The 14,030-nt window shown below is 42.2% G+C and overlaps 1 protein-coding gene across 1 annotated transcript; it reads left to right on the forward strand.

Moving 5' to 3' along the window:
• Positions 1-1,189: 1,189 nt before the first annotated feature.
• On the forward strand, positions 1,190-13,375 carry LOC143941281 (vomeronasal type-2 receptor 26-like). Its single transcript, XM_077463318.1, has 3 exons — positions 1,190-1,278; positions 4,316-4,434; positions 12,492-13,375. Exons 1-3 carry the CDS (start codon positions 1,190-1,192, stop codon positions 13,373-13,375), a joined length of 1,092 nt encoding a protein of 363 aa, XP_077319444.1.
• Positions 13,376-14,030: the final 655 nt, after the last annotated feature.

Here is a 14,030-nt window from a genome sequence, read left to right on the forward strand (position 1 = left end):
TCAGAAAGAGGGAGAAAGAGGGGAAACCAGAGCAGTGTAGAAAAGTGCGAAGAAGGAGAGAGGGAGAACGTCAGAAAACAGGAGTAAAGGAGGATATGTTACAAGTCTTCCAGCCGGATAGAGTCAGCGATCCCTGCGTGCTCTCCTGGGGTACGGAGCTCTTGGAGGGCTGTTACCCGAACTGGAGCCATGCCTGGTTGAACGCTGTCTGGGCTCCGAGGGCGAGCGGCGTCTTCTGGAGCGGGAATCCTGGAAATCCATGGGTTCCATAGCGTTGGGTGCTCGTCTGGTTGCCGGCGGGCGAAACTCAGCGTACCAGTCCGGGACCTCAATAAGCGGCAGGTCCAGCGTAGCACAAAAATATCTCAAATCCTCCGGGACCCGCAACAGAGCAGATCTCCCTCCATATGTAGCCGATAAGGCAAACGGGAACCTCCAGTGGTAGGGAATACCTTTCGCGCGGAGCACCTCCAGCAAGGGGCGTAGTTCTCTGCGCCGTTGTAGTGTTATGGCGGATAAGTCCTGGAAGAGGGAGATTTGGGCGCCCTTATGTACAAAGGGTTCGGTGGACCTCCGCGCTCTGTGTAGAACCTCTTCCTTTAGATTGTAATCTATGATACAACACACTACATCCCTCGGGGGGTCAGATTCTTTGCCTTTCGGGCGCAGTGCCCTATGGGCCCGTTCTATGCCAATCGGTGTATCTGGCGGTCTCTCTAAGATGGTGTTGAACAGGCCCGAGATTTCGGCGAGGAGACACTCAGAGTCCACTGATTCAGGGAGACCGCGCAGACGTATGTTGTGGCGTCTGCCACGGTTATCTAAGTCCTCCGTGTGGCGATTCAAATCGCGTAGTTGTAAGGTGTGGGTGTCCAGGACTTGGCAGGTTTTCTTGATGATGGAGGAATGGGTAGAGGTGGTTTTCTCTACATCTTGAATGCGGTTCGCCATGGCTTGCAGGTCGATCCTCAGCTCCGCTATCGCTCCAGTCAGGGCCGCTGTAAGGGAGTCTTTTATGTCCGTAGCGACAGACCTAAGGTCCTGAAGGCTTGGTTGGTGGTGTGGGGTGAGGACGATGTCATCCGACCTCGGAGAGCCCCTGTGCTGTGCGCGCGTCTCTGGAGAGGCCTGTGCGGCCTGGCCTCGTGTAGCGGCCATATTGGCAGAATACGAGCGGAACATCTCCGGTATGTTCTGCGAGTTCCTGCTTGCCTCATCCCTCGGAGATCTAGATCTTGATGCTGAGGAGCTGCGGGAAGACGTTCCCATGATGCTGAGGTACGGTAAGGCAATAAAACCTCAGTGAAACGCTCGTTGGTGTCCTCGTCAGCGGGAGCTCTCAAACTAAGCTGCCATCTTCGGTGAAGGTCAGGCCACGCCCCTCTATCTTTTTTTTTCTTTTAAGCACATGATTAGAGCCCGAGGCTTGTTGTGGATTAATTAAAGCTTCTCCTATAAGCAAATAATTCCGTTGTGCCGAAAAGCACAATTTACAGTATAATGCTGGGAAAGCGCGCTTTTATATCTCCAAGTAACACAGACAGATGCTGGTATCACATTGAGCTTAGCAAAATCCTCTCTCGCATGATCTGCTGCTTTTATTTATACTGTAAACATAAATAACAAAGGAAGGTGGTGGCCTCAGAATCAGCCAGATACTTGTATTCTTTCAAAAGAACCAATCACACACATGTATATATTCAAATAGAATTCCAATGGCTTGTAAAGACGGTCGTATGTAGAGCCTCACAGATCTCACTATTTGAACACTACTTACAGGGCTGTGATCACGATCATGTGCACATTCCCACTGCTACCAATGATGTAAGTTGTACTCTATCATTATTTTTGTATGGTTATGCTATGGTTCCCATGTACGCAGATCCGTTTGCTAGAAACGTTAATGCAAATCGCCATGAGGTGCCCAGTCTCTTGGTGAGGCATAAACAAACATCCCTAAAAGAGTAAACAGATCTGCCGTGTCCACGGGAAGGTTCCTGCAGCCAAAGGTCTTCCACCGTCTGTATGTGCGAATACACTCTCATGAGCATATTACAGCAAAACTGACACTGGGGGACATCTGACAACATACATGAATAAAAATTTCCACAACAGGCTCTAATTGGCTTAAAAAAAAGGTGGGCTTGGGGCACAGAGCACTGCCCCCTGAGCCCAACAGTTGTGTGACAATAGCAAATTAATATTCGCTATTGTGTTCCTGATTCTCCTCTAGGCCAATCATGAAGTGGGTCCTGAGACACGATTGTCCAGGAAGTCTCCTGACTCCAAGCAAATCGGGTCTTAGGACCCACTTCCTGTTGAGGAGAAACAGCGGCCCCAGAGCAATAAGTAGCAGCCCTACCCTGGATTGATCCTTGCCATCTGCCTGCTAAGGTAAGGAGGCCTCTGATCCTCCATCTCCCCCGGGGGAGTATGGGGGTTGCGCCACCTTCCCATTCGTCTCCCATGGGAGGTATCGCTGCCTTCCCATCCATCTCCTGTGGGGGGTGGCATTGGTTTGCGCCCCCCCCCCCCAAATATTGAGCACAAGCCGCCACTGCATAGATACTTAGTTAGTCTTGTTGAAAAAAGACACAAGTCCATCTAATCCGACCAATGAAATGGAAAAATTAAAAATTGCACTCCTATATACATAATCCCATACCCATTGTTGATCCAGAGGAAGGAAGGAAACTCCAGCAAAGCATGATCCAATTTGTTCCATCGGGGAAAAATAAATTCCTGTCTGATCCCCTGAGAGGCTCAGTCATAAATACCAACATAACACATGGAAATACAGATGTTTGACCAAAATCAATGAAGGCCCAGAGCAAATCTGTTTTGCAAATGTTGCAAGTTTTCCACCAAAGTGGCAAAATAATTCGAGCAGTCATTTCTCACTTGAGTCTGCGTGAGAAATAACTTGTAAATATGACATTTTTGTGAAAAAAAAATGAATTTCTTAACCACTTCCCGAAAAGCGCACGCCGATGTACGTCGGCAGAATGGCACGGGTAGGCATATTGGTGTACAGGTACGTCCAATCTTAAATGGCGACGGCGCGTTCGCGTGCTGGTCGGGACCCCCATGAGTTTGGTCGCGGGTCCCGCGGACTTGATCACCGCGGGCATACCCACGATCGTCTCACGGGGAGGCTGAACTGGGAGATGCCATGGTAAACAGCATCTCACCATTCTGCCTAGCAACAAGTGACGCTGATCTCTGCTCCATGTGATTGGAGCAGAGATCAGCGTTCACTAAAAGAAAGCCCAGCCCCCACACAGTTAGTAACACACCCCTAGGAACACTTAACCCCTACACTGCCACCCACTGGTTAACCCCTTCACTGCCAGTGTCATTTACACAGGAATCACTGCATTTATATAGCAGTGATTGCTGTATAAATGACAATGGTCCCAAAAATGTGTCAAAAATGTCCGATGTGCCCTCCATAATGTCGCAGTCACAATAAAAATCGCTGATCGCCGCAATTACCAGTAAAAAAAAAAATATTAATAAAAAAGCCATAAAACTATCCTCTATTTCGTAAACGCTATAACTTTTGCGCAAACCAATCAATAATCGCTTATTGTAATTTTTTTTAACAAAAATATGTAGAAGAATACGTATCAGCCTAAACTGAGGAAAAAAACATTTTTTTTATATATTTTTGGGGATATTTATTATAACAAAAATTAAAAAATAATGTGTTTTTTTCAAAATTGTCGCTCTATTTTTGTTTATAGCGCAAAAAATAAAAACCGCAGGGGTGATCAAATACCACCAAAAGAAAGCTCTATTTGTGGAGAAAAAAGGACGTCAATTTTGTTTAGTTAAATCGACGCAGTGCCGAATCGCAAAAAGTGATCTGGTCTTTGGCCAGCAAAATGGTCCGGGGCTGAAGTGGTTAATTTTCCAAAGAATTGTGGAAAACAATTACAACTTAAAAAAAAAAAAAAAACTTGTAATGTCTCTTACTACATACCTTGGAATTTGTAAGAAATGTGTAAACAAGTAAATATATTTTTCCTTTGGAAGCTGCACAGATATGTCCAAACGGTTCACTACATTAGCAGAGCCAAGCAGGAGGTCTTCTTTAATGAGCGAGGAGAACTGCCCTCTACGATTTATTTAAAAAAGATGATCTATTATGAGCCTTCGGTGGAAAAAAGTAAAGTTAAGATGGAGTACATCACAAACAGTCTGGCTATAGAAAAACCCAAGAGAGAAGGTTTTACAGCAGGAGACCAATGGAAACGGGGCAAAGTAAGTGTTCCTATGTTTCTGTATGATGTATTTTGGTTTCTCCTTCCAGATATCGATGCTCTGATAACAGAGAAGATTGGGTTGTACACCACCCAGAAAATAAAAGCACAACGTTCCAAGAGGCAAAAAAGCTCAAGCATGCAAGAGATTTGCAGACCTTCAAACACTGTAAAGCTCTACCCTGTTTCCCCCGAAAATAAGACCTAGCGTGATTGTCACTGATGGCTTCACTATAAGCCCTACCCCCAAATAAGCCCTACCCTGTTTCCCCAAAAATAAGCCCTACCCTGAAAATAAGACCTACAAGGACATTAACTAGGGCTTATTTGGGGGGTAGGGCTTATATTGAAGCCATCACCGACAATCACGCTAGGTCTTATTTTTGGGGGAAACGGGGTATCTATGATGTTCATATATCAGTTTCCTACATAGCACTGGAGGACTCCAGGTGGCGGTACATCTACAACAGATAATTGATGTGTGCTGTTCACCTAAATACATATATACTGTACATACACATTAATCCAGTCTGCAGAAAATCATACAATTCATTTCCCGGCTCCTGAATTGCCGAAAAGAATAGAATATAAAATAATGGAATACAAAAAAAAAAGAATAACATAAACTATAATAGAATAGAAAAGAATAGAATAAAAAAAAGCAATAAAAAAAGATTGGAAAGAATATAACCATTTCCCAAAATTCAAATAGAATCAATTCACATTTAAATAGAATAGAAAATAATCAATTAGAATAGAATAGAAAACAACAGAATAGTATATAAAAAAAACAAAAAAAAAAACAGAATAGAAAGAATGTAACCATGTTCTGAAATAGGGATGAGCCAAACACCCCCCCAGTTCGGTTCACACCAGAACATTCAAACGGACTGAAAATTTGTACGAACTTTAGAACCCTATTAAAGTCTATGGGAAATCAAAAGTGCTAATTTTAAGGCTAATATGCAAGCTATGCAACAGACAACGCCAGCAATAAGTGGTATCTTCAGGTGTATACTGTGCTGGAGGCACACACCACCCACTTTAACTCCTGCAGATGGCTGTATTAGAGAACACCAGCAATATAGGGTAGATACAGGTGTATACTGTGCTGGAGGCACACAATGCTCACTAACTCCTGCAGATGGCTGAGAAAAGAACACACTGTCCCTGCCTATCTTGCTCTTTCCCTGAATGCCGGAACACACTACACAAGGCTGCCACGCTGGCAGCCTTATATAGTGTGGGGCATGTACTAAACCCCCTGAGCTATAATTGGCCACAGGCATCCTGCCTGTGGCCAATTATGGCTCTCCCCACTGCCGGCGCTGTGATTGGCCAAGCATGCGGGGTCACAGTCCATGCTTGGCCAATCATGAGCCAGCAATGCACTGTGATGGCGTAGCGCATTGTGGGCTGTTCGTGCCACACGAATTTGGTGCGAACAGTCCACAAAGTTCTGAATTTGCCGAACAGACGAACGGCAGATGTTCGAGTCGAACACCGAGCTCATCCCTATTCTGAAATGTGAATTTCAAATAGAATAAATTTGAATTTGAATATAAAAGAATAGGATAGAATAAAAAAGAATAGAATAGAATAGAATACAATACAATACACAAATAAAAAAAGAATATCATTAAAAAAAAAATAGAACAGAATAAATTAGAATAGGAAGTTGGTTATATTAGTTATATTATGTTGTTTTTTTTCTATACTATTTTATTATTTTCTATGCTATGCTATTCTATTCTTTTATTTTCAAATTTGAATTGATTCTATTTGAATTTTGGAAAATGGTTATATTATTTCTATTCTATTCGATTCCATTGCTTTTTTTTAAATTATATTCTTTTCTATGTTATTCGAATTTCAGACGATGGTTACAATCTTTCAATTATATTATATATATATATATATATATATTTTATTCTATTCTATTCTGTTTATTTTCTATCCTATTTTGTTCTGTTTTACTGTATTATATTATACTATTTTATTTTCTATTATAGTCTTTTCTATTCTACTATATATTTTTTTTCTATTCTATTCCTTTATTTTATAGTCTTTTTTTTTATTTTCATTGGAAATTGGAAAACGTTTCAAATTCGAAAACTATTTGAAATTGAATTAAAAACTTTTTCAAATCGATCCGAATTCGAAAAATGTAAATTGATTCGAAAACGAAAAAAAAAAAATTCCGAAAACAAAATAAACGAATAAAACGGATTTAGCTAAATAAATGTATGTAAATAATGAATAGAAACTAAACAATTGTTTTTGTTCTGGACATGTTTATTCACAATTTCTGCTGGAGAGCTGCGAATCTTGCCTTTGGTGCTTTTTTCTTCTTGTTCATTTTGCTTTTTTAGATTGGACATTTATATATTTCTATTTTTGAGCACAGTGGATTTTATTTTCAACAATCATTCTTGTCATTTTTGCACATAGAGCACATATTATATTGTATTTTCGTATAACATTAGCACTTTGCTGTATGGTGTTCATACATCACTTAGGTAGCCACGTAGTACACTAAGTGAGACACGGTTATTCTATCACATATTACCCTGTTTCTCCAAAAATAAGCCTTACCCTGAAAATAAGACCTACAAGGACTTTAACTAGGGCTTATTTGGGGGGTAGGGCTTATATTGCAGCCATCACCGACAATCACGCTAGGTCTTATTTTCGGGGAAACAGGGTAGTATGCTTTAATACTTATGTGTATAATAGAATTGTCTTATTTTCACTTATTTTAGTCACATTAGGGAATACTACTTTTCTCTTTTTTATATATATATATATATATTTATTTTGTAAGCGGTTCACTCCAAGTGTAGAATTTTAAGGACACCGCCACTCGCTGTTTCTTCTGTTTGCCCGTTTTTATTAAAAGAAAGTTCAGCAAACATAAACAGGTTTCCCTCACGGCGGGTTTTCAGCATTTCTTCTCCTTCAACAAAAACATTCAGCCCTTTTCTGGCTTGTACTTGCAGCACCGCTGCTCTGGCCTTACACTCCAGGCCCTTTCATAGTTACATAGTTAGTTAGGTTGAATGAAGACACCAGTCCATCCAGTTCAATCTGAGTGAGTGTCTACAATTGTCCCCATCCCTGTACATTGTACACTCACATTGGTCCCTACCCTCAAGGAGCCCACAATCCAAGGTCCCCATTCATATACTAGGGCAGTGATGGCAAACCTTGGCACCCCAGATGTTTTGGAACTACATTTCCCATGATGCTCATGAACTCAGCGCTGTAGTTGAGCATCATGGGAAATGTAGTTCCAAAACATCTGGGGTGCCAAGGTTCGCCATCACTGTACTAGGGCCAATTTTGGACAGAGGCCAACCAGCATGTCTTTGGAGTGTGGGAGGAAACCGGAGTACCCCTATGCAGGCACAACATGAAAACTCCAGGCAGGTAGTGTCGTGGTTGGGATTTGAACCAGTGACCCTTTTTACTGCTAAGCGAGAGTGCTACCCACTACACCACTGTGCAACCACAGTGGCCCTTGTTTGTGTCCTACAGACTGTTCACCGACTAACATGGTGCACACAGCTAGCAGCCTCTTTCCGTGCTGGCTCTGATGTGGAGCCCTTCAGACTCCTGGGCCAGACCTCCTGTCTGCCAGGGTGGAGCCCAGAACCACGGCCAGGTTTTTACTAAAAGCCCAGCACACACCTGACCAATTAGTAAGCTGGCTGCTCTGAATACCTCCTTCTAGACCCTGGCAGGGCAGCGCTCTGCCGCAATTTCTAAATCCTGATCTTTACTCTCCTATGTAAAAAAAGGTGCTCAATACACTATTCATGCACTCATGCTGCCATGCTGCCCTCTTCGTCCTCCTCAGTTTTCCAGTGCTCATGCTCTTCCAAGTTGAATGGTGCCAAGTATCATTCAACCCACTTCCTGTGAGCCTAGGTTGTCATTGTGACAGACCCTGGGCACCCTGTCAGGTATTTCCGTCAAGAATTGAGTTGCCACCTCATCCCTTTAAACCCAAACACCTTTGAATTACACAGGTTATGAGGCTAAGTAAATGCAGATAAGGCACCAAGTGAGTTTAATTACTACCTTAATAAGCCACAGACTCTGTGTAATTAATATGTGTTCAGGTGTAAAGCGGGAGTAAACCCAGTTTCAAAAAACACTTATCATTCCCGACATGCCGGAAATGCTAACTTTCACATTGGTTGTGCTCTCAACCAAACTTTCAAACCATCCAATGGTTCCTTGGTTTTCATGATGCTCTTTGTTTACTAACAAACCTCTGAGGGCTCCACAAAACATCTCTATTTATTCTGAGATGAAATTACACACAGGTGGACTCAATTTACTATTTGGGTGACCTCTGAGGCAATTGGTTGCACTAGATTTTAGTAAAGCCGCGTACACACGGGCGGATTGTATGGCCTACTTAGTCCGTCATACAATCCGACGGACAGTCCATCATACTTTCGAATGAACGGACTTGACCACACACGGATGCACAAACAGTCCGTCGAAAGCTTGCGCGATGACTTGTACAGCACGTACGACGGGACTAGAAATAGGAAGTCCAATACACAGCAATGCATCTTTCCGCCGTGTAAATCCTTTCTGAGCATGCGCCATTCTTAGTCTGTCGAACTAGCCTACTGACGAGCGGATTGTCCGCTGAAACCAAAGTACGACGGACAGAATTTCCAAAAATCCGAAATACTTAGTACGCCAGACTGCACGCTGAAAAAGTCCGCTGAAGCCCACACACGAGCGGACTGTCCGCTGAAATGTGCTTCGGCGGACTAAGTACGCCATACAGTCCGCCCGTGTGTACGCGGCCTTAGGGGTATCAGAGTAAAGGGTGCTGAATACAAATGCACGCCACCTTTTTCACATATTTATTGAAAATAAATAAATATGAAAACCGCTTATCATTTTCTTTCCACTTCACAATCATGTGCCACTTTGTGTTGGTCTATCACAGATATGGCAAACCTTGGCACCCAGATGTTTTGGAACTACATTTACCATGATGCTCACCTACACTGCAGAGTGCATGAGCATCATGGGAAATGTAGTTCCAAAACAACCGTGTTGCCAAGGTTGGCCATCACTGGTCTGTCACATAAAATCCAAATAAAATACATTTTAACATGGTTTTAACATGACAAAATGTGGAAAATTTCAAGGGTTGCAAATACTTTTTCATGGCATTGTACTGTGTTATTTTGTGCATAGAAAATACAGTTATTTCCTCACATTTCCTAAAGGACTTGCAGGTTCCTGCCTAAAAATATTTTTCTTTCAGTTTCCCCAGGCTCGGTGCAATGATCCATGTCTTCCAGGATACAGGAAAGGTCCAACTGGAGGAATCCATGCTTGTTGCTATCATTGTTTGGCATGTTCTGATGGGGAAATCTCCAATAAAACAGGTAATAACCCACACAGCCACATCATTCATTCACAGTTTCCTGTGAATGACTTGAACTACAAGTACCATCAACCTCTGCAGCTGACGGCTTGTAGTTCTGAATGGACTGCAATGTCACTGATGAGCCTCGTAGTTTATTCACAAGCTCTACAGCTTGTAAACAGCCAGCCTGTATGCAGGTATGAGCTAAAAGCTATAGGGCTTGTCTGCAGGAGTCTGGCATTCCACCCCTGATCCACCGTTGTTGTTCCTCAAACCATGCTTAAACCATTTTTGCAGTGTGGCAGTACACATTATCTTGCTGAAAGAGACCACTGGCTTCAGGAAATACCATTTCCAGGAAGGGGTGTTCTTGGTCACCAACAAAGTTTAGGTACAGTAGTTGGCACAATTTAAATAACATCGACATGAATGTCAGGACCCAAGATTTCTCAGTAGAACATTGTCAAAAACTTCACACTGCCTTTGCCGCTTGCATTTTTTCCATACTGCATCCCCAGGTAAGTGATGTACACACACCTACCCATCCACATGATCTAGAACAAAAGGTGATTTATCAGAGCAGACCTTCTTCTTCCATTGCTCTGTACTCTAGTTCAGATGCTCACAAGCCATTTGTAGGCACCTTTGACCGTGGGCACGGGTCAGCATGGACACCTTGATCGGTCTGTGGCTACCCAGGCCCATACACAACAAACTACAATGCTCATTTTTTCTGCTTTTAGCACATCAACTTCATGAACAACATAGGAAATGATTCAAACCTCCATCAGTACCCCATTAATTGACACCTCATCCCTTTTTTTTAGAAATATCAAAAAAGGTTTTTTAAGGTAAACCAAGCCTAAGGGAGTGGGATGTTAACGGTGCAATAAGTCAAAAACTGTATTCTTATTAAAAAATTACAACATTTATTTATACATAATTCATAAAAGCAGAACAATGATCCGTATAATCATACTGAGGTTATATACAACTTTGTGGTCCAATAGATGGTAAAGTTGAGGTAGTTGCGATTGATTTATCCCAATCGCAACTACCTCAACTTTACCATCTATTGGACCACAAAGTTGTATATAACCTCAGTATGATTATACGGATCATTGTTCTGCTTTTATGAATTATGTATAAATAAATTTTGTAATTTTTTAATAAAAATACAGTTTTTGACTTATTGCACCGTTAACATCCCACTCCCTTAGGCTTGGTTTACCTTAAAAAACCTTTTTTGATATTTCATGAACAACATGTTTACTTGATGTCCAATATATCCCACTGACTTTCAGATGCCATTGTAACCAGATAATCAATGTTATTCATGATACCTCTCAGTAGGGTTGCACCAATATTGATACTGGTATCAGTATCAGTCCCAATACCGAGCATTTGCACGAGTTATTGTACTCATGCAAATGCTGTGATACTTATTCCGATACCTGGGCGCCCTTGCAGATGAGCGGTGCGGCGGTGGGGAAGGTACAAGCACCGATCCCCCTGCATAGATTTCAATAAAGTACCCGATAGCTGCTTCTCCTCCTTTTCCTCCCGCAGCTTTCAGCTGCTTTATTAAAATCTATACAGGGAGAATGGTTCGTGTAACTGCCCCCACCACCGCACCAATCACTGTCCCCTGTGTCCTCCTCTAATTCCCTAGGTCCTTCATGCCCTCCACCGGTTCCCCCGTGTCCTCCTCCGAGCCCCCTCGGGGTCTTCCTCTGGTCCCCCCGTCCCAGATCTGTCAGGATGGAGAGCTGAGGAAGGAGCAAGTAAATCTGTGATTTACCAGTACCTTCCTTTTCTGAATGAAGAGGGTCACCGATCACTGACTGACCATTCATAACTGAGCATCGTAATCTGTGTTCAGGATGCTTCAGTTTATGAATGGGGAGGAGCCTCTGTCTCCTCTCCATTCAGCTTCAGTGCAGCTGAGGCTGCAGAGAAAGGGACTGGAAATCTGTGTCCTCAGTCCCTTTTTGTGTCTCAAAGGGGACATGTCAGGGGTTTGTTTAGACCCCTGACATCTCACAAAAGCCATCCCCCAACAGGCTGATAAAAAATAATAATAATAATAATAATAATAAAAAAGAAAGAATTGTAATAAATATTTAAAAGCTAAATTGTAAAAAAAAAAAAAAACACCCCCCCAAAAAAAGAAAGCATTGTAATATATATACAGTATGTATATATATATATATATATATATATATATATATATATATATATATATATATATATATATATACATACATTATATATATATATATATATATATATATATATATATATATATATATATATATATTGTAAAAAAATACATTGTAAAAAAAAAACTACTGACACAGTCCTCGCCTCGTCAGTGCCCATCAGTGCCACCCATCAGTGCCCATTAGTGCTGCATATTAGTGCCACTGTCACATGACATTAAACAAAGCATCAGTAATCGGTATCAACGAGAACTTGAAAAAAGTATTGGTACTTGTACTCGTTCTTAAAAAAGTGGTAATGGTGCAACCCTACCTATCAGTGATCTAAACCAGTGTTTCTCAACTCCAGTCCTCAAGGCGCCCCGACAAGGTCATGTTTTCAGGCTTTCCATTATCTTGCACATGTGATTTGACCAGTTTCCCTGCCTTAGAAATGACTACAGCTGTTTCATCTGAGAGAAATCCTGAAAACATGGCCTGCTGGGGTGCCTTGAGGACTGGAGTTGAGAAACACTGATCTAAATGATATGACTGATCTGTCATATTATTACCTTTTAATCAGTTAATAATTGTGCAATTTCTAACATTCTTCTTCCACAGACAGTGAGATGTGCCACAGATGTCCTGATGACCAGTGGCCAAAAGAGAGAAGCTGCATTCTCAAAGCATATGACTATCTCTCCTACGAGACAAATATCATAGCACTAGCTTATTATGTTATATCTATATTATGTTCCGCTGTAACTGTCTATATACTGACTTTATTTATTCTACTCCGGGACACTCCAATTGTGAAAGCCAATAACCGGACTGTGAGCTTCATCCTCCTGACCTCCATCTTGCTGAGCTTCCTCTGTGTCTTCTTGTTCCTCGGACGTCCTGTGGATATAACCTGCATGCTGAGACAAATGTCATTTGGGATCTTATTCTCCATCGCTGTGTCTTCAATTCTGGCCAAGACTATCACAGTCTGCATTGCCTTCAAAGCCTCCAAACCCGGCAGCTACTGGAGGAAATGGGTGGGAGAGAAGACTTCTAATTCTGTTGTAATAATCTGCTCCTCTGTCCAAGTTCTGATCTGTGTTATTTGGCTGTCAGTGTCTCCTCCCTACCAAGAGTATGACATGGACTCCAATCCTGGGAAGATCATCATTCAGTGTAATGAAGGTTCCGTTATCGGGTTCTACTCTATGTTGGGTTACACGGGGCTTCTGGCAGCTGTGAGTTTCATTATTGCTTTTTTATCCAGGACATTACCGGACAGTTTTAATGAGGCCAAGTACATCACCTTCAGCATGCTGGTGTTCTGCAGTGTCTGGATTGCCATGATCCCGGCCTATCTGAGCACCAGAGGGAAATACATGGTGGCTGTGGAGATATTCGCCATACTGACCTCCAGTGCTGGATTGTTAGGCTGTATATTTTTTCCCAAATGTTACATTATTATCATTAAACCAGAGAGAAATTCAAAAGTCAAATCATAACTTAATTTTTAATAATTATGTACATTAAGTTGCTTTTACAATAAATGGACAATATTCTGACCTACTGTAGGCATTTTCAAATCATCCCTAAAGTTTCTGATTCCTAGGTCTTTGTAAAACAGGCTTAAAGAGGAAGTAAACTCTGATGGGTTTACTTCCTCTTTGATTCCCTGCAAAGGTAAAGCATAATGGACTACTATGCATCGCATAGTAGTCCATTATGTGTCACTTACCTGACACAGGAGCCAGCGAAGTCACCGCTGTCCCCTGTAGTCCGGCGCATCCATCTTCTTGGTGGGTCTTGCTGCTCCGGCGCTGTAATTCGCCGGAGCCGCAATGACATCACTCCCGCGCATGCGCACGGGAGCCGACACTCGCGGCATATCGCTGCAATCTGCGGCCTGCCTAGTGCGCCTGCGCGCCGCTGTCTACGGCGCATGCGCCGTAGACAGCGGTGGCTGTCTTCGGATAAATATCTCCTAAACCGTATCAGTTTAGGAGATATTTCTTGGACCTACAGGTAAGCCTTAATCTAGGCTTACCTGTAGGTCAAAGTGGTTTGTAACGGTTTACAACCACTTTAAATATATAGAGTACTTTACAAAAGTTTTAGGCAGGTGTGAAAAAATGCTGTGTGTGACCACCTTTTGCCCAA

This window comes from Lithobates pipiens, unplaced genomic scaffold (genome assembly GCF_037356315.1).
Source record: "Lithobates pipiens isolate NorthernLeopardFrog02 unplaced genomic scaffold, aLitPip1_a1.2 Scaffold_3, whole genome shotgun sequence".
Lineage (NCBI taxonomy): Eukaryota > Metazoa > Chordata > Amphibia > Anura > Ranidae > Lithobates > Lithobates pipiens.